Below are 12,720 nucleotides of genomic sequence, written 5' to 3' on the forward strand. Positions count from 1 at the left end.
AATGTCCAAATATACCTTTAATGCTCACACGATGCTGGATGTTAACGAAGTTGTAATTCTTCTCCAGGTGTCGTCCCAGGACGTGAAGAAGGAGAACCCGCTGCAGTTCAAGTTTCGGGCCAAGTTCTTCCCTGAGGATGTGTATGAGGAGCTGATCCAGGACATCACCCAGAAGCTTTTCTTCCTCCAGGTGAAGGAGGGTATCCTGAGCGACGAGGTTTACTGTCCACCGGAGACAGCCGTGCTGCTCGCCTCCTACTCTGTGCAGGCCAAGTTTGGAGACTACTACAAAGATGTCCACCAGCCTGGATACCTGGTGTCTGAACGCCTGCTGCCACACAGGTGAGATATGCCAGGAGGTTCAGAACAGTGAATGAAGCTTTCTGTTGTTACAGTAACGCCTAGATCACAAGTCAAGATGCTGTGTAGGTGATGGCTAGGCTTATTAGAGGAAGAAGGAACTAAAAAAAACTAAAGTTCACCATCTCCAATCTAGAAGCCAAAGAAAGAAACAAGCAGATTGCGTTTCATCTAAAACATTTGAATCATTTGTGTGGGTGTTTGCGTGTCATCTTTTATAATTTGCCATTGTAAACATTTGTCAATTAAGCCTTCTCGGCATCCACAACCTAACTCACATTTAATATATCAGAGTGTCTCATTCTTTGCACCAGAGCACTTTATAGTTTTTTCTCATGATTGATTAATTATGGCACAGGCTTCAAAGAGTCCAACGCACAATGAACAGTGTGCCAAGATGGTGGCTGTGTTCTTTGCGTTTCTCACTGTTGAAGCAGGTGATGCTTTGCGTGGGTGTGTCAATGACTGGTGACAAGCATGTACAATTATATCTGCTCTTGTCATCGCCTGAAAAGGTCAGGATCATGCAATGATTTTGAAATGTTTAAAAAAAAAAACAGCTCAATTACGCTGTCAAATACACGATGATCGTCTTTTAATCCCTGTGTCTTGACAAATTCAAAGTCTTGAGGTCATTGTGGGTAACCATGTGAACTGTGTCCTGAGGTTGTCACGATCACAGGCAGTGCTGTTGATTTTTAAGAGCTGTGTAGGATGGTACCTTGTTGGATATCCACACGAGTACAGAAGTGTATGTGGTTTTTGTCGACCCACCATCGCCTCAATAGTCATTCGTCAAACCAAAGCCAAAGATATCCGATTGTCTCGTCTGTTCGTGGTCTTTGTGCGGTCACGTAGCTGATCTTCGCTGCTTTCTTCTCGCTTTCTGCAGAGTCCAGGAGCAGCACAAGTTATCCAGAGAGCAGTGGGAGGAGAGGATTCAGGTGTGGCACGAGGAGCACCGTGGGATGTTGAAGTGAGTGTCTACTTTTTCTATAATCTCACTTTGTGAGTTAATAAGAAGACATTGAAAGAATAACTTCCTGTTGTGCTCTGTTGATTCTTGCAGGGAGGACGCTATGATGGAGTACCTGAAGATCGCCCAAGACCTGGAAATGTACGGAGTTAACTACTTTGACATCAAGAACAAGAAAGGGACAGAGCTGTGGCTCGGAGTGGACGCCCTGGGACTCAACATTTATGAAAAGGACGACAAGTAAGCACTGTACTGCTGTTGGTGTCTGTCCTGTCTGCTTCTGCATGCCGCTATAGAAGCTGCCGCTCTGTGAGAGTTAAACCAGCTGAGCCAGGTCTCTGTCTGTGCCTCTTCACTATTCCTGTTTCTCTGCAGACAGTACGACAGGAATAACAAGCGATGCCAAATGAATAGTCTTTGGGAGGAGTATCTCCAGAGGCAGATTTGAAAAAGGATGCTTATTGTGTCTTTATGATCTCAAATCTAAACTTTGCCCATTTGAGCTGAACTGTTTTATCCTGAGGGTTCTGGACACAGATCACAGTAATTGTGTGTGCATCATTGTCTCATGAATTATTTAAATACATATAGAAATATTTAGAATACATCATTTGTTCACACCACTGCTGATCGGGATACAATTTCTACTCTCCATGCTACTTAACCGCACCCTTTGAATCACAAGGTACACGTTGTTCCATCTATACTGACGATGATTTGTATGAAAGCCTTTATATTTATTTAATGTCCTCCCTGAGTTAGAGCTGATCTAACCTCAGACTTGTCCAGGTTCATATCTGTAGTTAATCACCCCCCATTTATGTTTACCCACAGACAGTAAGACAGGAAAGTCAATATTCCTCTTTTGTATTTGTTTGTTTTGATGACTCTTGGTATTGTGCTTCAAGGGAAACCTTCTTTTTGGGATCTGTGAAAGGGTGTTGACAGGCTCTGGTTTACAGGGCAAGACAGTTTGGGAGGTAATCACCCTCTATTTGGTGAAATGAGTAGGGAGATCTCCTGTGGCTGGTGGCCTTGTCTGTGGAGTTACTGGAGTGAAGTGTGTTAAAGGAGCACTTCATCCCAGGTGCCTTCAGTCATTGGCTCTGTGCTGGAAATCCTTCCAGCTCTGGCTGAGGTTTTTGTTCACCACCAGATTTGAGCTTTTCCCATCAAACTGTCTGCACTGTGTCAACTTTCATGTCTGTTGAACGCAGGCTGGTCTACTTTCTGTGTCCTCGTGGAAGAAATGACCAGAGGCAGTTGGTGAGCGGGTAGTGGCAAAGTTAAGCATGACACGTCTCTAATTTAACCTTCACCGGCAAATTCTTCAACTTGTATGAGACGTCGAAATTGTTTCGTTACTGTAACTGCTTTTTTTTTGGTTAAGTTCATCCAGTCTTTCATTGAGACAATAATTGTGTCTCAACTGTGGTCAGAAAGGTTTGACATCAAAGGCTGCGCCGGCCCCCTGTGTTCCCGTGGGAGTCGGTCTCTTTCTGTGCTCCCTGGGATCAGGAAAGAAATGCCTCTCCTCCACGGTGCCCTCTGCTGTAACCATGGCTCCGCCGACTGGTTTTTCAAGCTGTGCGGCACTTAAGAATGTGAGGCTAACCTACAACACTGTCTCTCCAATGAGGGCAGCCGGCCCACAATGCAGCGGTGCAGCCGAGGCTCTGCTCAGACACAGCCTGTTGCTGGTTTAACTCCTTCCGCCCTCTTGCTCTACGAACCTCAGCGCTGCTCATTTTAAAGTGCGCGGACTTTGAGAGGTTTCCTTGAGGCAAGATTGTGTCTGAGTTTTTGGAGCTGAAATAAAAAATATTTATAAGTTTTAGCTGCTATAAGTTTCTGCTTTTTTAAACCTTGTGTGAAAACTGAATATATTTGTGTTTTTGACTAAACTTCATATAGTTTTTATTTACATTTAACTTATTTATGATATTTATACATTTTTGCCAACCACAGTGTCTTTCCTTTCCTAAATCACTGCAAGCTGCACTATTTCACAACAGTAATTTCACCTGGTATGAATCCATTGAGAAAAGCACGGCTCAATAACCGGTAGAAATATTCAATCGCTGAGATAACTTCCACATTGTTCTCTTAATTCCATAAGCATGTGTCAGGGTCAGTAATTGAGAGAAATTCCTGTTCAGGCAGTATGGTTTCGCAGCAGACTTTCGCAACGAGGTGGATGGCTGCCTTTCTAGATTACAACACTATCGGCTTGTCAATGTTTACTGTGCTACTTCGTATTGTGCTGAATGAGATTGGCATCCGTTCACTTTGTCTGGCACAATGGAGCGGCAGGCCACACCCCAGATTCATCCCCCATGCTGCAACACTGGATGCAGAGTTTTATCAACACCACAGTATGAACGATTTGCCTGAAATAGTCTAGTGTTTCATTATGTCCCCACGACACATTTAACTATATGTGTTACTATAACAAATAGAGCTACAACTAATTAATTATTTTTCTTGATGATACAGGTCACACAGCAGTGGGTTGTGTTAGATAACATCATTATTACATTGTGGCCATACAGCAAGTCAGTGTCACAGTCTAACGCCCTTGTGCATGTCATCGCTTCCTCAGATTGACCCCAAAGATTGGCTTCCCCTGGAGTGAGATCAGAAACATTTCCTTCAACGATAAGAAGTTCATCATCAAACCCATTGACAAAAAATCTCCGGTGAGTAACACTTCTGCAGTTTTTCACATATGCTAACACGTCTTATCTTGAAAATACTTCCCTGAAAAGTTTCCTTTACAATTTCCTCTAGTTTATGAATGTTTCCCTGCAGATAAAATGAAGCTTTCAGCCTATTAAGTTGCAGCGTCCGTCTGTTCTTAAGCTCTGTGCTTACTTTGTACCTGTGGCATCATGTTTCTCTGAAGCGGAGAGGAAAACCAATAGACATATCCTCGGTCTGACGTAGCATACTAAATAGCCAGGGCTGCCTTCCAAATAATCCCATTAGTGCAGGATTCCAAACCCTCACAAAAGTAAATGTTATATACCTTATCTCTGTAGCTCAGGCTATCTTACCTTGTACTATTAGTGGCGCAGCCTCTACTCTTTGTTGTCTGCCTGCATCTGCTCGAGAGCTCCACTGGAGTCCTTTTAACAGGCGGCTAAACGCTTGATTCCACCTGGTGTTTGTTCACTTTTCCCCTCTTTCATATTCCTCCTTTCTGTTTCTCCTTCCCCAGGACTTTGTGTTTCTTGCAGCAAGGCTGAGGATAAATAAGCGCATCCTGCAGCTGTGCATGGGCAACCATGAGCTGTACATGCGTCGTCGCAAGCCAGACACGATCGAGGTGCAGCAGATGAAGGCCCAGGCCCGAGAGGAGAAGCAACAGAAACAGATGGAGAGGTATATACAAAACGTTCCCACCGTCCCAAACACTATTCACAATAATGGAAAACCTTCTTTTAACTATTTAACACTTTGCAATGTATTTCACAAGGATGAGTCATTCAGTATTATTCTTTATAGAATTTCTGCTTGTATTTTATATATTCTTATATTATCTCTCTACAAAGACCTTTTGTCAAATTATTACCTCTGAGAAAACTATCTGTTGTTTTAGATTTAGTTTTACACAAGCGCAAACATTTATCATATTTTAAGAGTGAATTGATCTTTATCTCAGTCTCTGAGTAAAATTGTGCGTCTGTGTATATGTATGTATATACATTTATTTGTATTGTTAAACAAATGATTTTTCAAAATGGGTAAGGCTGCAAGAGTTTAAGGCTGCATCTACAATTGTGTTCATTATTGATTAATTGGCTAATTGTTTTTTTGTTTAATCTAGTCATCATTTGATTTTTTATAAAGTCAGATAATAGTGATTAATTGCCTATCAAACTTTCCCACAGCCCAAGGGGACGTCTTGTTTCGTCCAAACAATAGCCCAAACATAAATATATTCAGTTTATAATCATATAACGTATATATGTAGACCAGCAGTGCACGTATGAGCAGTTTGACCTTGTTTTCTTCAGTCTGAACCAGCTTTATCAACGGCAGGTACTCTTCTTGTAATGCTGTTCAACATGTGTGAAGCCTCCATTCATTGGGCAATAACCCTCCGTTCCCTTTTCAAGTATGGGAAATGTGCTTCCTAAATTGGCTGAACTGAAAGTGGATGTTGACCCTGGTCTCAGCTCCGGCTGTCGGCACGCTGTCTGTCCCGTACAGCTGTTCAAACATGGTGAAGTAACACCGGGAGACAGCCCAGTAAATACCAGTGGGTGAACCATTAGGTCACCAGCAGACTGAGTTAGGGTTCAGACGCAGGAGATCACAGTAGGACGGCGGCTGATGTCCAAAAACAGTTACTAGATAGTTCCTCGTCTCTGAGGATGGCTGATTTAAACACAACTAAACCCTCAGGGAGATGTCAGGTTGTTAGTGCAGCAACAAGTTATTCAATGAATAATAATAAAGGATTAGGACAATGAGGCAAACCTGGCCCTCCAACAGAAATATCTGGTCCCTTCATTCAAGTGTTTCCTTTTATCGCTTACATTAAAACTTTTACATAGATTATGTTGTTGTAAATCGACTGTCGATCATCATTATTGATCAAGAATGAGAAAAATTGTCAATTGCTGCATTAGACAAATTTCACACCAGTCATTTTCTTAAATTGAACAGATAAGTTTTTCCCCCTATTTTCTGACATTTTTTAGCTCAAATCATTCGTCATTTAGTTAATTATTCAAACTAATTTAGTTGCAGCCCTACAAACCTTTGAAGAATCCCTGTTGTTGACGACTGCATTCACATCTTGCAGCTGTTAACAGGATCTTATTGACGCCATATCGAAGCCTCACTGACTGTCATTTGTCAGTCGTAACTATGCATCAACCATGTCAGCTCACGGCGGCTGTGTCTTATCTGCAGGGCCCAGCTGGAGAAAGAGAAGAAGAGGAGAGAGGCCATCGAGAGAGAGAAGGAGCAGATGGAGCAAGAGAAGCAGGATCTGGTGATGAGGCTCTACCAGTTTGAGGAGAAGACCAAGAAGGCGGAGAAAGGTGAGGAGCGACGGGGCCCAAACATCACTGAGCCCTTTAGAGGAGAATTATAATGATTTTATTTAATCTCTGTTGAGACTTTAGAAACACTCTGGTCTCACATCTCTCCCGTGTCTTGGTGGTAGATCTGCAGGACCAGCGCCAGAGAGCCATGATGCTGGAGCAGGAGCGGCGGAAAGCCGAGGACGAAGCGGCTCGTCTGGAGGCCGAACGCCAGGCTGCTCTGCTGGCTAAAGAGGAGCTGGCCCGCCACGCCGAGGACCAGCAGAAGAGTCAGGATCAGCTGGTCAGTATTTGTAACAAACGTGTGCAATTCTTTTGAGACTTTCAACTAGGTTGCAAATACGCTATATGCATACTGTTAGATTGTTGTAGCGTGTTGTATGTATGTTTTAAGATATGCCTCACATGTCCATCAACACAATCTTGAAATGTCGCACCTTGTTTACAATATCAGGTCAATTCAAACGTCTTCTCACTATAATCTGCTCGTACTTTGTTTGGGTCTGTACCAGACGCATTGCAGGGTGATGTATTCAGCAGTGCCTGGCTACTGGAGCTCCAGACAAAACCACTTTGTAGCGTCCAGCTGAACCACACCCCGTTACTTCAGACTAGCCGCCCCCTTAGCCCAAGCCGCTCGTCCGTGGACCAGCCACAGGACTGTGTGCTCCCTCCCTCTCTTTAACAGCCAGGACAGTAACCCTGTGGTTCCTTCTCCACATTCACAGCTGTACTGCAGGATAGACACCTGCTGCAACGCCTTTTACACTTGAACCCCATTAAGACGCTCGTGCGATGGATTAAGTCTCAAAAAGACGGCAGAGTTTGAAAGCATGTAACTTCACTGCGTGTTTTCACTGAGAGACCAGTTTTTCAGCTGAACACCTTTAACTCAACACTGTCGCAGCCAAGTGCACCACCGCAGGCTGGAATTTGTTCAGTACTTTACAACTAAAGCAGGTGTGCTGGTTAACGCTGAGCCTCCAGTTTGTTCAGTTACAAACCGCTCACATTGATGTGGTGGTGGCAAGGAATATACCACAACACCTGCAGGGTCTTGATACGTTTCAGCAGGCAGCTCTGCTCAGAGGTTTCTGTACGGTTGAGAGCTCTGAATGCGTTTGAAATTCAGATGATTGCCTATATTTACATTTTTATGAAGTTAGCGAAAAGTCTTTTATGTTTTTAATCCAGACAGTGATTTCTTGCTCAGCCAAGACATGTTGTTTTTACCCTTTTAATGTAAAATCTCTGTCAGTCACCCAAACCTCTTTGAAAATTACAGTAATCTTTAGGGTTTCTTTTTTCTTGTTTGCTGCAGTCAAGATAATCGTTTAACAGTGATTCAAAAGCACAGTAACTTAAAGTGACAATATGACTTAATGCTTGTTTTAAGCTGTTGAGAAGATGTTTGAAAAGTTTTTTTTGTGCCTGGCTAACCGCAAAAAAAACATGTCAAAGTTCAATAGATACAGACTTGAAGCCTGAGCGAGTTCGTCATGATTGCAGAAGGCGTCCCTAAACCGAAGAGACAAAAGATTGTAAACATATCTGTGGGATCTAACATTCCTCAAATGAATACATGAAACAATCATCACGTTCTGCACGCGCTCCTTTAGTGACATCGTCTCGTCACGCCTTCTTCCTCTACTGTGATTAATTGTGCCTCACAGAAGAATTATTGGCAACAACTGTTCATCTTGATGAACCAACTCCTAATATTCACATAACATCGTCGTCGCGGACGGAGACGCACATTCACTTTCACTTTCAGAATTACATTACATGAAGACCAGGGCTCGCTCTTTGTGTAATTTGATCATTATCAATTATTATATTTTATGTGCTTTTGTTTTATTTGTTTGTTTTTCTTTCTTTTTTTTACTGTACCGAGGTCTCTTGATCTCAATGAGATTACCTGATTTAAATAAATATCGTATTTGAATCCAAATATTAAGTCTGGACTCTTCAATAAGTGTGTCTGCTTTTTGTTTTGTATCATCAGGCTGCAGAGCTGGCAGAGCACACCGCCAAGATCAGCCTGCTGGAAGAGGCCAAGAAACGCAAGGAGGAGGAGGCCGACTCATGGCAGCTCAGGGTGAGAGCTTAAACTGAGGGCACCTGCAGTGTGCAATACACTGCAGCGCATTAGCAGACAAGTACAGCACATTAAGCCTACAACGACGGCATTAGATTTGTTCAGACTCTTTCTCCACTTGACAAAACTGTTCAACAGAAACATATGTACTCTATCTTGTTCACTGAAGAGTTAAGCTTGAAATCTTCAGCCTAAAACAAATCAAATTTAAAAAAAAAGGAAACGTCAGGGAGGGAGATTATGTTTATGTTTGTACTGTATTTTGTTGAATTTAAAAAAAGAAATCTGATTTCCTGCCACATTCAGAGACAAAATAAACTGACTCTGTCTCTTCATTCCAGGCCATAGAGGCCCAGGACGATCTGATAAAGACCAAGGAGGAGCTGCACATGGTGATGACGGCGCCGCCCCCGCCTCCACCTCCCCCCATGTACGAACCTATGGACGACAACAGCGACAGCGAAGAGAACGCCAGCACGAACAGCGCTGACCTCGACCTGCAGACTGAAGGCATCAATGACCACCGCATGGAGGAGGATCGCCTGACCGAGGCCGAGAAGAATGAGCGCGTCCAGAAACAGCTGAAGGTGAGGACAGAGAATTCAAGTCAATTATCCAAAAGCCCCAGATACATTATTCAATTAATTTAAGGTTATATGACCGATATCTTTCACTCATCGTCCAAGTGTTTTGAACACATTACTGTAAGTGTTTGTTTGTCATCTCTGGGGTCACAAAGAAACAACAGACCATGAGGATACTAGGAAAGACTGCAATTATAACCGAATGTATCGTAAAAGTTACAAACAGATAGAACCAGAAACAGAAGCAGGAATTGTGTGTTATATTATCGCTGGAGGAAAGATAACTGTGTGGTCACTATCCTTTGCTTCCATTTTATTGTTGGACTGCTAAAATAGACGGAATAGGACAGTTTAACACGGCACCTCCTCTAAACTTTGTTTTTCCCTTGTAATGTGTCAGTGTGTCACGACCTGTACTCATGCGCTGACACCTTTACTTGTTACCACAATTACCAAATGCTTTTGGCTGGCCGCACAAAGAACAGTTGCAACATCACAACTACTACATGTAAATCATTTTAAAGCTAAAATGTCCCCACAAATTCAGCTTTCTTTTTTTCTGCATTCCATTTGATCGTAAATCGTAATTTGATGTTGAAAATTTCCACTGAAACTCCGCCTGAAGTCGGATTTCCAACTCAGAAAGTCGGACGAACCTTCAATGTGACGACATGCTGCTGCCTTGTTTGTAAGCAAAATAGCGGCGTAATGCATTGTTATCCACTGATATTGCCAACCTGATGACCTGGCTGGAGAAAAACCCGTTAGGTTTTCTGTCCTGTCGTACTGGAACACCGTCAGCTTGGGTCTGATTACAGCTTTCACCATTTACACTACTTTCTTCTCACAAACTGATGGCACAAAATGACAATGAGTGCTGGCTCCAGGGAGAAGTGAACGCGGCAGTGATGCACACAGCAGAGGTCGTTACAGTTACACGTGGCACTACTGTGGTGTTGATATTTGTAGGAGACGTTGGGTTTCCTCTCATGCCTCCTCTCCTCTTCTGCTCCCTCAGGCCCTGACCTCAGAGCTGGCTCAGGCACGTGATGAATCCAAGAATACCCAGAACGACCTTCTTCACAGTGAGAACGTCCGGGTCGGCCGAGACAAATACAAGACACTGCGACAGATCAGATCAGGCAACACCAAGCAGAGGATCGATGAGTTTGAGGCCTTATAAAAAAAGCCCCTCACCCTTTCTGAATGGTCACGACATCTCGGCCGTCACACATGGACACACACAAACACGCTTAAACTCATGTATAACACACACATCAGTTGCTGACTAAACTGGAGCAGTATAAGCATCACTTACAGAGAGAGAGACACTCCTGTTTGGAGCGCTCAGAGCTTTGCAAATCCCTCAAAGAAAACTTAGTGCCAAAACCTTTCTCTTCTTAGTGTTTCCGATCTTATTTGTGTATTTGATTGTGTGTCATTTGATCAAATTCAGACCAAATCATTATTGTTTTTATCCAGAGGTGTGATGAAGTAGTGGGACTAGCCTAATTTTATTATTATTACATGATGTGCACATATGATATGTAATCAAAGCCTCGCTTCTTTTTGATGTCAGTCATTCATCGTGGAGGAAGAAAAGGACAGTTTGTCGTTCACAGCGACCACTCAGAAAGGGGGAAAACAGTCAAAGCAGGAAAATGTTTTTGTTTTACATTATATTTGAACACTTCCATTTATGTTTAATATTGCTATACAGTAGTTTAAAATCATCCTAGTTTGATATTTATGCTGTATATGGGACATTGAAAAGGGTATTTCATCTTGGTTTGTATATTTTTGCTATCTACTAATGATAATAAAAACATTTAATGTTTCAAAGATTTTATATATTCACCATACAATTTCCTTTAGATCCATAAATTATAGAAATGAAACTGTAAATTATGACTATTTTTTACTTTAGGAAATATCCAGCTGCATGTCAGTAAATCGGTTCAGGAGATTGTTATCAAGCTCGGTACTTTTGATTAGCTTCTTCTTGCAGTGCTGTTCACAGCAAACTGAGGAACGTCTTCATCCTTCAGATCACAGTGTTGACTGGACGCTTAGGTTTGATATATTTTATTTCTCTGTGTCAAGTTGCTGTGGAGTGGGAGACGGCCATGTGTTGTATGCTTTTAGCCTTCTCAGTGGACTTCTCGCTGGCTGCTCCTCTGCAGGAATCGGTGCCAGACAGTTTGTTTTCACTTTGTAGCCGAGGTGCTTTGTCACTAAATAAACGGGAGCCTTTAGTTCAGGGGTGTCAGACTCAATTTAGTTAATGGGCCACATATTCATTGATCTCCAGTGACACATAAAACGGTATTGCATAATATCTTTCAAATAACAACATCTCCAAATTTCTTTTTCTTTTTGTGTAAAAAAAGTACAAGTACATTTTTGAAAACGTCCTTTATGAACAAGCAAACCAATTACAAAACCTCCTGAGAGCTGTGTATAAAAACAGACGGCTGTTTCTTGACAACCAACAAGTCTTCTCTGTTCTCCATGGTCCTTGCAAGTTAGTATTTTTCGCTGTGGGGAGTCTCACAGTGGGGCAGAATATTATATTCCTCTGCACTGAAAAGTGCTGTGAACCATCACCGGGCACAATGGCTTCCCATTTACCTGTACGAAGAAATTGGACCCGTTTCATTTTTCTTTGGAAACCCGACACTCTGTGTCCACTTTTCTCTTTTCTGACAGACATTTTTCACCCGGGGCTCCTGCATGAGCGCTAGCTTACACTTCACAGTGTTGTGCAGCAGCCAGTACGTGAGCATGTGGGATCCATATGCGGGCATCCGGCATCGGGCTGGCTAGTCTCATTAGGACAAATAGGAACAGCAGTGCATTTTGTTATAAAGTGTAAACATTGCAGAGACGTAGCTCATTTCAATTTTCATCATCATCATCATCATCCTGTGGGCCGGATTGGACCCTTTGGCGGGCTGGTTCTGGCCCCCACGCCGTATGTTCGACACCGCTGCTGTAGTTCTTTGGGTGTGAACGTTGCAAAGAGCTTTGGTGTTGCAGCTTGGTCACAATGGACGGACGCTGACAGTAGCACCCGCATCTCTCCTCTCTCGTGGAGGTGGAGCAGGAAGAGGAAGAGGAGGAGCATCTACTGACACTGTCATGGAAACACTTTGTACATGAACAGGATTTTATAATGAGGTGTTCAACATATTGGCAATAAAGACAAATCTATGGTTATACACTAGTGTGTTTTTATTTGTTCTCTTTTGGACCAAAACACGCTGGTCCACAGACGTCGATCGGTTTTGGGCTAAACATGTGTTCATGGGTTTTGTTCGGCCTCTCCGTTGTGGTAAAATGGCAAGTTTTGCGTTCAATATCTTCAGCAGCGTTCACTAGTGTTTTTAGGAACAATCCAGACTGAAATATTATCTTAAAAATGATTGTATTATAATATAACTTTTGGATGGATTGCTCAGTTTTTTCTCTGATTCTTTGCTGATCTCTGACTTTTTGTCTAAGTCAAATTTTTCACTTTTCCTTTTCTCAACCTCTACTTAATGAATTAACACAACATTGTTCATGGTTCTCAGAAGATAAAACCTGCTGACAAAATGTAGATTATTTCCGCCCAACTTTCATTTATGACAGAGTTTTTAAAAG

The 12,720-nt window shown here is 42.5% G+C and overlaps 1 protein-coding gene across 1 annotated transcript in view; it reads left to right on the forward strand.

Moving 5' to 3' along the window:
* ezrb (ezrin b) overlaps window positions 1-12,294 on the forward strand; it is a 28,575-nt gene extending 16,281 nt beyond the window's left edge. Inside the window, exons 5-14 of the mRNA XM_068576974.1 lie at window positions 68-342; window positions 1,253-1,336; window positions 1,430-1,576; window positions 3,939-4,035; window positions 4,557-4,720; window positions 6,260-6,390; window positions 6,516-6,676; window positions 8,399-8,491; window positions 8,833-9,078; window positions 10,094-12,294. Coding sequence (XP_068433075.1) covers window positions 68-342; window positions 1,253-1,336; window positions 1,430-1,576; window positions 3,939-4,035; window positions 4,557-4,720; window positions 6,260-6,390; window positions 6,516-6,676; window positions 8,399-8,491; window positions 8,833-9,078; window positions 10,094-10,258 — 1,563 coding nt within the window. The 3' untranslated portion in view covers window positions 10,259-12,294. The remainder of the gene's footprint in view (window positions 1-67; window positions 343-1,252; window positions 1,337-1,429; window positions 1,577-3,938; window positions 4,036-4,556; window positions 4,721-6,259; window positions 6,391-6,515; window positions 6,677-8,398; window positions 8,492-8,832; window positions 9,079-10,093) is intronic.
* The last annotated feature ends 426 nt before the right edge of the window (window positions 12,295-12,720 follow it).

Source organism: Clinocottus analis, unplaced genomic scaffold (assembly GCF_023055335.1).
Source record: "Clinocottus analis isolate CAN_PGR_092001 unplaced genomic scaffold, fCliAna1.0.p SCAF_15, whole genome shotgun sequence".
NCBI classification, from domain to species: Eukaryota; Metazoa; Chordata; class Actinopteri; order Perciformes; family Cottidae; genus Clinocottus; species Clinocottus analis.